The sequence below is a fragment of the Chiloscyllium punctatum genome, chromosome 2 (assembly GCF_047496795.1).
Source record: "Chiloscyllium punctatum isolate Juve2018m chromosome 2, sChiPun1.3, whole genome shotgun sequence".
In the NCBI taxonomy this organism is placed as follows: domain Eukaryota; kingdom Metazoa; phylum Chordata; class Chondrichthyes; order Orectolobiformes; family Hemiscylliidae; genus Chiloscyllium; species Chiloscyllium punctatum.
Window position 1 is genome coordinate 97,671,509 of NC_092740.1, and position 13,103 is coordinate 97,684,611.

The window sequence follows — 13,103 nt, forward strand, 5'->3', positions numbered from 1 at the left end:
TAATGTTATCCCCTTGTTTATGAAGGATAGCAGGAATAATCCAGGTAATTATAGACCGATGAGCCTGTCATCAGTAGTAGGAATGCTGCTGGAGAAGATACTGAGGGTTAGGCTCTACTTACATTTGGAAGAAAATGGGCTTGTCAGTGATAGGCAGTGTGGTTTTGTGCAGGGAAAGTCATGTCTTAGCAAATGAATAGAATTATTTGAGGAAGTAACAAAGTTGATTGATGAGGGAAGAGCTGTAGATGTCATATACATAGACTTCAGTAAGGCGTTTGATACAGTTCTCCATGGTAGGCTGATGGAGAAAGTGAAGTCGCATGGGGTCCAGGCTGTACTAGCTAGATGGATAGAAAACTGGCTAGGCAGCAGGAAGCAGAGAGTAGTAATGGAAGAGAGTTTCTCAAAAATGGAGAACTGTGGCCAGTGGTATTCTACAGGGATCTGTATTGGGATCCCTGTTGTTTGTGATACACATAAATGATCTGAGGGAAGGTATGGGTTGTCTGATTAGTAAGTTTGCAGATGACACTAAGATTGGTGGAGTAGCAGATAGTGAAGGGGACTGTCAGAGAATGCAGCAGAATATAGATAGATTGGAGCGTTGGGCAGAGAAATGGCAGATGGAGTTCAATCAGGGCAAATGCGAGGTGATGCATTTTGAAAGATTCAATTCAGGAGCGAACTCTGCGGTAAATAGAAAAGTCCTGCGGAAAATTGATGTAGAGAGAGATCTGAGTGTTTAGATCCATTGTACCCTGAAGGTGGCAATGCAGTTCGATAGAGTGGTCAAGAAGGTATACGGCATGCTTTCTTTCGTCAGACAGAGTATTGAGTACAAGTGTTGGCAGGTCATGTTTACAGTTGTATAGGGGTTTGATTTGGCCACATTTGGAATACTGCGAACAGTTCTGGTCACCACATTACCACAAGGATGTAGATACTTTGGAGAGGGTTCAGAGGAGATTCACGAGGATGTTTATTGGTATGGAGGGTGCTAGCTATTGAAGAGAGGTTCAGTAGATTAGGATTATTTTCATTAGAAAGACAGAGGTTGAGAGGGGACCTGATTGAGGTCTACAAAATCATGAGATATAGACAGGGTGGATAGCAAGAAGCTTTTTCCCAGAGTGGAGAACTCAGTTACTAGGAGTCACGAGTTCAAGGTGAGAGGGGAAAAGTTTAGGGGAGATATGCATGGAAAGTTCTTTACGCAGAGGGTCGTGGATGCCTGGAATGCATTGCCAGTGGAGGTGGTAGAGTTGGGCATGATAATGTCATTTAAGCGATATCTAGACAGATACATGAATGAGTAGGGAGCAGAGGGATACAAATCCTGAGCAAATAGGTGACAGGTTTAGATAAAAGGTCTGGATTGGCGCAGAATTGGAGGGCAAAAAGGGCCTGTTCCTGCGCTGTAATTTTGTTCTTTGTATACTTGATTGAATGTTTTTGTAAAGAGGATTAATGAAGGCAGAATGATGGGTGTTATCAATGTAGACTTCAGCAAAACATGTGACAAAGTTCCTCATGGTTGACAGTTTAGCAAGATTAGATTACATGGAATCTAGGGAGAGCTAGCCATTTGGATACAAAATTGGTTTGAAGGTAGGAGATAGAAGGATAGTTGTTTTTTGGAATGGAGGCTGGTGACTAGAGATGCACCGTAGAGATCAGTGCTGGGGTCCACTACTTCTAGTCATTTATATAAATTCATTTAGGAAATCATTTAGGAGGCATGGTTAGTAAATTTGCAGATGACACCAAAATTGGTAATGCCATGGGCAGTGAAGATGGTCATCTCAAAGTAGGTGAATTGGCAATGCTAAATTGCCCATAGTGTTAGGTGTGTTAGTCAGGGGTAAAGGGGCAGTGTGGACTTGTTGGGCAGAAGGACCTGTTTACATACAGCAGGGAATCTAATCTGAATCTAATCAGTACAACAGGACCTTGATCAAATGGGCCAATGGGCAAGGAGTGACAGATGGAGTTTAATTTAGATAGATGTGAGGTGCAGCATTTTGGAAAGACAAATCAGGTCAGGACTTCTTCACTTAATGGTAAGGTCCTGGGGAGTGTTGCTGAACAAAGAGACCTTGGGGTGCAGTTTCATAGTTCCTTGAAAGTGGAGTCCCAGGTAGACAGCATGGTAAAGAAGGTGTTTGGTAGGCTTGCCTTTATTGGTCAGTTTGGCAGAGGTGGGTACTGCACATGCTGGAGATTATAGTCAAAATTAGAGTGGTGCTCGAAAAGCACAGCAGGTCAGGCAGCATCCAAGGAGCAGGAAAAAGCGTTGTTTCGGGCAAAAGCCCTTCATCAGGAATGAGGATCAGCTGCCTGACCTGCTGTGCTTTTCCAGCACCACTCTAATCTTGACTTTATTGGCCAGTGTGTTGAGTATAGGAGTTGGGAGGTCATATACAGCCATTACAGGTCATTAGTTAGGCCACTGCAATACTGTGTGCAATTCTAGTCTCCATGGTATAGGAAGGATGTTGTGAAACTTGGAAGTGTTCAGAAAAGATATACAAGCATTTTGCCAAGGTTGGAGGATTTGAGCTATCGGAAGAGGCTGAATTGGCTCACGGTGGGCTCACTGGGTGGCACGGTGGCACAGTGGTTAGCACTGCTGCCTCACAGCGCCAGAGACCCGGGTTCAATTCCCACCTCGGGCAACTGTCTGTGTGGAATTTCCTCTGGGTGCTCCGGTTTCCTCCCACAGTCCAAAAAATGTGCAGGTTTGGTGAATTGACCATGCTAAATTGCCCGTAGTGTTAAGTGAAGGGATAAACATAGGGGAATGGGTATGGGTGGGTTGTTCTTCAGAGGGTCGGTGTGGACTTGTTGGGCCGAAGGGCTTGTTTCCACACTGTAAGTAATCTAATCTAGCTGGGGCTATTTACCTTGGAGTGTCGAAGGCTGAAGTGTGACCCTACAGAAGTTTATAAAATCATGGGGGACATAGATAGGGTCTTTTTCCCAGGGTAGGGGAGTCCAAAACTAGAGGGTTTAAGGTGAGAGGAAATGAAAGTTTAAGAGGAGTTTAAAGAAAGATTTAAAAGGGATCTATGGGCAACTTTTTCACACAGAGAGTGGTGCATATATGGAATAAGCTGTCCAAGGAAGTGGTGTGGAGGCTGGTAAGCATTTAAATGGCATCTGGATGGGTCCGTGAATAGGAAGGGTTGAGAGGTATATGGGTCAAATGCTGACAAATGGAACTAGATTAATTTAGGATATCTGGTTGACATTAACAGGTTGGACTGAAGAGTCTGTATGCATGTTGTGTATCTCTATGACTCTAAATGAAACCAATTGGGACTCATTGTGCACTGTGCTATCATAACTTCAGTTAAATTCTGATTGGAGAGTAATTCAACATTGGTGGACTTTTATACTGAAAATATCAATGTATAAATAAGAAATTCCCAAGTAGAAACATCAAGACTTTTTGTTCTAATTTTGATGTGATTGCTGAAGTATTGGTTCTTACCACTGACTTCAAAGAAAGCTGCCAACAAAAAAATTCCAAATATCTTTGCACGGATTTCACTTTCTTGAAGGTTCATTTGAATATGGCCACAAGACAAGAAGACCACCAGACTCCCAGCAGCAAAAGCAATCAAGCAGGACAAACAGCCAATCACATTGAACGATTTTCGCAGACAGCAATCAGAAAATAAAGTCACTGATTATCCTTCATTTTATATTATTTTACAGAGACTGAAAGATAGATTGGGAGACTGACATATTCGAAGCTGAACTTTGGTAAGCAAATTTTAAAATGCTAATTTTTAATCACTTTATAAAAATGAATGTTTTTTTTAATCATAATAGAAAAGATTGACATTACGCAAATATGCATTAGTTTTCCAGGACCAGAAACATACTTCAAGAATAGTTATTGTCATAAAAACCCTGGTACATTTTATTAACAGTGTTCTTGAATTTTTTTAAAAAGAATATAAAAAGGGAAATTATTAAGACTTCAATAATATCTATTTGATTTGCATTTGCAGATGCATCGTTTTCAATACCATGTCTTCTGATGAAGTTTAGAATCACTGACAACAACTTCTGAATTCCCATATCCAATTGCACCTATGTAGACTTCAGGAGTTCCTTTCTTTTTTCAATGAGTAAAGATTCAAAAGCTATTAGTTTCACCATTGTTATTATTGTAAAATCTGAATCTATATTTCTGGATCTAACGTAACTGACAGCCAAAAATTAGTTTTGAGATGAGCTCAAGTTCTAAATTACAATTTCAAGTTGTTTGTGGTTTATTCTTTTTCTAACAGTAAACTATTAATAAACAGCTAAAGAAAACAGCAGTGAAAGATTCCAAAATGGCTCCTGTTGTTGTTGTTTTTGATTTATCATCTGTAAGAAGCTTATGGGAAGGAAGAATAAAAAAACAGAAAGAACGGCAGCGAAGAGAAAGAGAAAGACAGGAAAAAAGTGCACTAACAAAGTAAGTTTGCATAATGTCTTGCTGATAATAGCTTGAAAAGCTTAATGTTTAAAGTTTTTAAATTGTTCATAAGGTGGTGAAAAATAACACTGGTTCATAATGGTTTATAATTTCTATATATTAATATATATTAAGATATGACGGAACTAATTGGATAAGGCTCCAAACTGGTGCAAAGATTCTATTGTGGAATAAAGCTCAGTCCATTCAATAGGATGCAAGCAGAATTTGTGCTGCTGTTGCTAAAATGAAAACCTAAACTCTGCTGAATGGATACACATCTCAGCAAAGGAACCAAATTTGTACAAGGCTAGCCTGCACCTACTGAAGGATATATGCCTCTTGTCTGGAGGAGATGATGATCTTGGCTCAGGGTGAACACCTGATTTGAGAAAAGAGTGAATATGATATCACAGCAGCAGAGTGGAGAAAGGCCAATTTTGACGTTATGAGGCAAGAACTTTCGAAAGCTGATTGGAGGCAGATGTTCGCAGGTAAAGGGACGGCTGGAAAATGGGAAGCCTTCAGAAATGAGATAACGAGAATCCAGAAAGAGTATATTCCTGTCAGGGTGAAAGGAAAGGCTGGTAGGTATAGGGAATGCTGGATGACTAAAGAAATTGAGGGTTTGGTTAAGAAAAAGAAGGAAGCATATGTCAAGTATAGACAGGATAGATCGAGTGAATCCTTAGAAGAGTATAAAGGCAGCAGGAGTATACTTAAGAGGGAAATCAGGAGGGTAAAAGGGGGAAATAAAATAGCTTTAGCAAATGGAATTAAGGAGAATCCAAAGAGTTTTTACAAATACGTTAAGGACAAAAGGGTAACTAAGGGAAAGAATAGGGCCCCTCAAGGATCAGCAAGGGCAGCCTTTGTGTGGAGCAGCAGAAAATGGGGGAGATACTAAACAAGTATTTTGCATCAGTATTTACTGTGGAAAAGAATATGGAGGATATAGACTGTAGGGAAATAGATGGTGACATCTTGCAAAATGTCCAGATTACAGAGGAGGAAGTGCTGGATGTCTTGAAACGGGTAAAGGTGGATAAATCCCCAGGATCTGATCAGGTGTACCTAGAACTGTGGGGAGCTAGAGAAGTGATTGCTGGGCCTCTTGCTGAGATATTTGTATCATCAATAGTCACAGGTGAGATGCTGGAACACTGGAGGTTGGCAAATGTACTGCCACTATTTAAGAAGGGCAGTAAGGACAAGCCAGGGAACTACAGACTGGTGAGCCTGACATCGGTGGTGGGCAAGTTGTTGGAGGGAATCCTGAGGGACAGGATGTACATGTATTTGGAAAAGCAAGGACTGATTCGGGATAGTCAACATGGCTTTGTGCATGGGAAATCATGTCTCACAAACATGATTTGAAGAAGTAACAAAGAGGATTGATGAGGGCAGGGCAGTAAATGTGATCTATATGGACATCGGTAAAGCATTCGACAAGGTTCCCCATGGGAGACTGATTAGCAAGGTTAGATCTCATGGAATACAGGGAGAGCTAGCCATTTGGATACAGAACTGGCTCAAAGGTAGAAGAGAGAGGGTGGTGGTGGATGGTTGTTTTTCAGATTGGAGGCCTGTGACCATTGGAGTGCCACAAGGATCAGTGCTGGGTCCTCTACTTTTTGTCACTTACATAAATTATTTGGATGCAAGCATAACAGGTACAGTTAGTAAGTTTGCAGATGACACAAAAATTGGATGTGTAGTGCACAGCGAAGAGGATTACCTCAGATTACAACCGGAATCTTGACCAGATGAGCCAATGGGCTGAGAAGTGGCAGATGGAGTTTAATTCAGATAAATGCGAGGCACTACATTTTGGGAAAGCAAATCTTAGCAGGATTTATACACTTCATGGTAAGGTCCTAGGGAGTTTAGGGTGTAGGTTTGCTCGCTGAGCTGTAGATTTGATATCCAGACGTTTCATTACCTGGCTAGGTAACATCATCAGTGGCGGCCTCCAAGTGAAGCGAAGCTGTTGTCTCCTGCTTTCTATTTTTATCTTTTCCTGGATGGGGTTCCTGAGGTTTGTGGTGAATTCATTTCCTGTTTGTTTTCTGAGGGGTTGATAGATGGCATCTAGATCTATGTGTTTGTTTATGGCGTTGTGGTTGGAGTGCCAGACCTCTAGGAATTCTCTGGCATGTCTTTGCTTAGCCTGTCCCAGGATAGATGTGTTGTCCCAGTCAAAATGGTGGGTTTTTTTCATCCGTGCGTAGGGCTACGAAGGAGAGAGGGTCGTGTCTTTTTGTGGCTAGCTGGTGTTCGTGTATCCTGGTGGCTAACTTTCTTCCTGTTTGTCCTACGTAGTGTTTGTGGCAGTCCTTGCATGGAATTTTGTAGATGACGTTGGTTTTGTCCATGGGTTGTACGGGGTCTTTTAAGTTTGTTAGTTTTTGTTTGAGAGTGTTGGTGGGTTTGTGTGCTACTAGGATTCCGAGGGGTCTTGACATCCGAGAGGAAATGACATCACCACAAACCTCAGGAACCCCATCCAGGAGAAAGATATAAATAGAAAGCAGGAGACAACAGCTTCGCTTCACTTGGAGGTCGCCACTGATGATGTTACCTAGCCAGGTAATGAAACGTCTGGATATCAAACCTACACCCTAAATCTCAAACTTCCACAAACCTTGCAAAAGTCCTAGGGAGTGTTGCTGAACAAAGAGATCGTGGAGTGCAGGTTCATAGCTCCTTGAAAGTGGAGTCGCAGGTAGATAGGATAGTGAAGAAGGCGTTTGGTATGTTTTCCTTTATTGGTCAAAGTATTGAGTACAGGAATTGGGAGGACATGTTGCAGCTGTGCAGTACATTGGTTAGGCCAATGTTGAAATATTGCATGCAATCCAGGCCTCCTTCCTATTGGAAGGATGTTGTGAAACTTGAAAGGGTTCAGAGAAGATTTACAAGGATGTTGCCAGGGTTGGAGGATTTGAGCTACAGGGAGAGGCTGAACAGGCTGGGGCTGTTTTCCCTGGAGCGTCGGAGGCTGAGGGGTGACCTTATAGAGGTTTACAAAATTATGAGTAACATGGATAGGGTAAATAGGCAAAGTCTTTTCCCTGGGATCAGGGACTCCAGAGCTAGAGGGCATAAGTTTAGGGTGAGAGGGGAAAGATATAAAAGAGACCTATGGGGCAACTCTTTCACACAGAAGGTGGTACGTGTATGGAATGAGCTGCCAGAGGATGTGGTGGAGTCTGGTACAATTGCAACATTTAAGAGGCATTTGGATGGCATATGAATAGGAAGGGTTTGGAGGGATATGGGCCGAGTGCTGACAGGTGGGACTAGGTTGGGTTGGGATATCTGGTCGGCATGGACGAGTTGGATCGAAGTGTTTGTTTCCATGCTGTACATCTCTATAACTCTAAGTGTACTCGAGGGTTATAGCAATACTAGCTCTTTGGTAACTGAGGGTGGGCAAGAAGAGAAATGCTCTCTACACAGGAACCAGGACACCCTTCAACCAGACACTGTGAAGACAGTGGGAGTAGTTACAGCAAAGTAGCTTAAGTAGAATAATTCCAAGCAAAACAATAAGAACTTCAGTAATTCCAGACAAATGCACCTCTTGTTCTTCTCTCAATGCATCATAACTCTTTCTCCTTTCTCCTTTTACACATCCCAGGCCTGCCACCTGGCAAGGCAATGTTAAAAGCGTGAGGTCTGAGAGGTCATAGGTCGCACAACCACAGCCATCAGAGCAGATATTTGCACTGTACATACCTTAGAGGTAGCAAAGTGATGGGATCGATAAATGATAGGCAGAATATTATCGATTTATCTTTATCATGGAGCATGGAGGCCATATCAAAAGTCAACAATTTGACTGCTCGTAGTGGGCCTACCCCTGAATTTTACAGGTGCTTACAATAAAGTGCAAGCCTCCAGTATTGATATCCAATTAGATGCAGTTGGCAAAAAGAGGGTCAGAAGCCCAGAGAGGGTAGATTGTTGTAAGGGACACTGAAAGCATGTAATGTGGCAGGGCTCTGTTGTGAACAGCAATCTTTCAGAAACAAAAGGAGAAGCAAGATGGATGTTAGGAACAGAACATTATCTGAAAGATCCAGGGACATGTCACTTGAAGACATGATAGAATGAGGGTATGAAGGCACATTTTTTATGGTATATTATTTATACCATTGAGAATGGTAAGAGGAAGCCAGCCAATTCTCGTGTACTTGGAATCCAAGATCCCGTGAAAGGACATAGTCTTAAAAGTCAATACAGCCAACCCCTTCAATGAAATGATACCAAGGTTCTTGCTTACATTTGTGCTAACTTTATATTATGGCTGCATTTTGAATTCCTGGATAGTGGATTGAGCCCTCCAGCCATTCTGTTGCAAACCCATCTTATTTCCTCTGCTATATTGCCATTACAATAGGAAACCTAGCAGTATTGGGCATGAACCATTATACCTATAAAATAATTCTTTATTGGCTTCTTAATTGTCCTACATGAGTTTGTCCTAATTGGCTTTGTGTTGCACCCACTGTTGTGGCAACTAAACCCCAAGAAAGACATTGGGATATCAGTCTATTATCTATTGCTATTTACAACATTCATCCCATCCCTAACCCAATGCCAACACCTCCAAACTCATGTATGAATGTTGGGAATATTCCCACTGGTGAGCTCCTGGGCATGAATGGACTGCAACCAGGTTAGGTGAAAATAATTGTGCAGAGATGCAAATGGATTGTGCAAAGAGTCGGGTGAAGATCTCTATAATGGGGAGCACAGGAAAAGTCTGATGGGAGTGCAGATTGAAATGTTAATGTATTGGCTGGTCTACTGAATTCTCTTGATGTCACATGAAGGAGCATGGAGCAAGCCAACTCCTAATTAGCATTCGGCTTCATTCAGAAATTAGAATCCATCATTTGCAAAGTGGAAGTGGTGGCCAAGCCTATGACAACATTTGCAGACATGAAGCAGATTTGAAGGTGGATGCTTTTATTTGCATGGCAGTACAAGCAGATGTCTCGTATAGTCTGACTGTTGCAGTGAAAGGTCATATGATCATAGCTTGTTGCTGTGCAAGGACAAATGGTTACTACGAGTTTAATCTGCTGCTTTCACAGATGCCGATGCAAGTTCTTAAAGGCTCTTGTAGGGTCTTACAACAACCTGTCCTCCAACTTTCTAGGATTGCTAAGGTTACTGAGACACTGCCTGGGAAAGTCATGATGTCACTATGCAACCTGAAACTGCTGTCCTGCCTTAGGATGATAGGATTTGTCTTTCTACCCCTGCCACCTCATTTTCCTTGCTTTTGTTTCTCAACCAGCCAACCCAGGTTGCTGCTGCCATGCTGAAATGTTGCAGTTCAAAGTTGGACCTTTTAGAATCAGACATGCTCAATAGCATCCTCCCAGGCTATCTGATGTTCCCTCCACTGAAAGTCAGCAGCTTTCCACCAGCCATGCTGCAGCCTCAGGGAAGTGTCTATGTGGGAGCACTCGGCAAAGTTCCAGAAATTGGGCACTAAAGAAATGCACATTTTAGTTATTGACTTTTGAACTGGATGTTGAATAATTGGTGGATAAAGTTGGTTTGGAAAATTTGTTTTGTGGTAGCATTTGTTTCAATGTGGTAGTCAGGAGGGCATTGTGAGAGTGAGGTGTTGGACTGTCTTAGAACAGAGAATTTATTGCAACTGCAATCAGATAACTACAAACAGCCTAGTCAAAAAAGAAGTGTTCATTGCTTCCTACTTTCCTCCTGCTTTGCCTCAGTTTCTTGCAATAAACTCTGATGCAGTGGCTGTGCCCTCATGATAATGAGGTTGTGAAGGTTGCAGAAACCCATGAAAAATCATGACACATAACCTGGCAAATACTGTAGTACCTTTATCAGAGAGGACCCGACAGCAGAAGCATTGTCTGAGCTTCCCAATTGTCTGCACTATACTGTTTCATGCAGGACCAGGGGTCTCCTTAAATGCATGTTGCCTATGCAAGGTTGAGATGCAGAATAATGAGTCATTGTCAGTTAATAGCCCTTATCACGGTGGCACAGTGGTTAGCACTGCTGCCTCATAGCGCCAGAGACCCGGGTTCAATTCCCGCCTCAGGCGACTGGCTGTGTGGAGTTTGCACGTTCTCCCTGTGTCTGCGTGGGTTTCCTCCGGGTGCTCCGGTTTCCTCCCACAGTCCAAAGATGTGCAGGTCAGGTGAATTGGCCATGGTAAATTGCCCGTACTGTTAGGTAAGGGGTAAATGTAGGGGTATGGGTGGGTTGCGCTTCGGTGGGTCGGTGTGGACTCGTTGGGCCGAAGGGCCTGTTTCCACACTGTAATGTAATGTAATCTAAAAAAATATAAAACCTCTGGTTTGACACAGTTCAAATAATGCCAGTTAATAATCTGCTTCATATACAGTATTTATTTTTAACACTGCTGCAAGGATAACAGACATTCACCTACGTAATATGTCAAGTATAATTGTGCAATCTGCATATTGAGGAAGTGGAACCCTTTCAGTTGTGCATTTCACTATAATGCCTAGCAACCTATGATGGCAAAACTCAACACAGGGGAAGCTGGCAGTCCTGACAAAATCATACATTTCTCTCTCTGATCATAGACAATATCATGTACTATCATCCCCTACCATAACAACATTAGTCATATTCTTTCATGCAGTAGTGAATGGTTGGAAGATGTTGGAGATGTTGCCTTCTCCAGTATAGAAAGATCACAACATGAGGAAATTCATTGATGTAGCCACCTTCACCACCAATGCATTGCCTTGTTTTAAAACTACATCAGAAAAGATATGAAATTTCTGTGAGAACTTCCCTCATCCAATAAAGTTTTCAGATATATTGACCCTTTCTTTGCTCAAGATAAAAGAAATGATCTCTAAAACTGCTAGGTGGATCAGGCCTCTGACTAAGGGCACCTGCCTAAACCACCTCCCTCCATAACACCACCGCAAATATTGTCCCTCGACATGAATCCTGTTTTCCTCTGGTTGTCTCTATACAATCTCCCTGCCATGTTACAGGCCAAAAGGAATAATCCACCTTGCCCCATGCACACTTTGTAAATTTCACCAACTTTAATTAATATTAGAAAATGCACAGCAATTCCACAAACTCAGACTTAGCTGCAGAAAATAGTCAGCAAATAAACAGAATGTGGTTGATTTTTTAAAATAAGGTTCTTCCTGCTGCTGAATGTATTGGATGCTGAATTCATCTGCCGTGTTTAAGAAAAGCTGTTCATAGGAGTGATGGGGTCTGAAACATAGTGTAAATTTAGCATATTTCCAGTGTAAACTTCTTATGCCTGAGTCAATGTCCTCACCAAAAATGGCACCAACACAGCATGCACCAAAAGCGTGCATATAGCTAGAGCCCCATTTTAGTATGAAAATAGCACCTGAAACATACAATTTACTAGCACTACAGATCCAAATTCAGTGATCATGATTTTGGATTAGCACCAGTTTGTAGTAAATGTTAAAAATCTTCACGTCATTTCATCATCTTTTATTTAAGGATTACTGAAGAGTGGACACTGAGACTTGAACGTAGAAGAAGAGCCATTAACAAGTATATTCAGAACAAAACAGATCAATTAAGTGATGAAGTGCATGTTCAGAAGAATCAATTAAATGGCACAGAAAAGAACTCACAGCTCACTGGATATAGAAACCTAATTTTACCAGAATCGAGAAAGGATGTCTCAATTGAGGAAAGAAAATTTATTTTCGAACTGCAGGGAATAGAGTGGAAGGTTTGTGTCAAAATATATTGCTCCTTTTTGAAAACACACTAATTATATTTTCAGGACTGGAGTCTCCTTATTTACTTGTGGGACATGGGCTTCACTGACCGAGACAACATTTATTGCCAGTCTACTTTTGCCCTCAAGAAGGCGGTGGTGAGCTGCCTTCTTGAACCTCTGCTGTTGAAGTGCTTTAGGTGAACCCACATTGCTGTTAGGGAGGGCATTCCAGTGATATAAGCAGAAATCTGAAATCTAACCCTAATCCTCTTTGTTTCTATTGAAGTAAACTCATAAGCTAAATCCAGTGTTGAAGGTGCCCTAGCATCATAAATTGCTTCTTGTGTAACAATGAAATATACCCACGTGCAGACAATCAACAAGGCAGTATCAAAACAGTGCCACAGGTGTTATTAGTTTGGAGAAAAGTCTTTTTTTGTACATGGTTTACCCCCTTCTTATTATGGCTGCATCGGATGATAATGCCTGGAGTCTAAATAAAGCATGTGCTTTGTTCCAATGACTTGCTTCACTTTTTCAGGTACAAAGCTCATTCAAGCACAGAGTAAGCATGATGCTTGAATGATGTAAGAGGCTTTCAATGAGGTACAGTGGATAATGTCTCTGCCTCTGAGCCAGAAGCTCTGGGTTCTCTCTGGTGGCTAGAGACACATTCATAATCAATTAAGTATCAACTTGTAAATCTTTCTAACAAATACCAATAATAGTTGATTACCATGTGATGGAAAAAATTTGGAGCCATTACCATCATTGTTCAAATATTTTATTTCATCTATATCTGCAGTCTATAACATACATAGTGTATGTTGCCATAGCAACTCAGACTGCTTGTGGGGCTGTTTAGGTCAG

The 13,103-nt window shown here is 41.7% G+C and overlaps 1 protein-coding gene across 2 annotated transcripts in view; it reads left to right on the top strand.

Moving 5' to 3' along the window:
* Window positions 1-13,103, top strand: part of LOC140493406 (leucine-rich repeat-containing protein 2-like) — a 79,279-nt gene that overhangs the window by 19,150 nt on the left and 47,026 nt on the right. Inside the window, exons 2-4 of one of the 2 annotated variants that reach the window (XM_072591810.1) lie at window positions 3,724-3,771; window positions 4,305-4,477; window positions 12,005-12,242. In XM_072591810.1, coding sequence (XP_072447911.1) covers window positions 4,353-4,477; window positions 12,005-12,242 — 363 coding nt within the window. In that variant the 5' untranslated portion in view covers window positions 3,724-3,771; window positions 4,305-4,352. The remainder of the gene's footprint in view (window positions 1-3,723; window positions 3,772-4,304; window positions 4,478-12,004; window positions 12,243-13,103) is intronic. The other variant, XM_072591819.1, reaches the window with a different exon arrangement.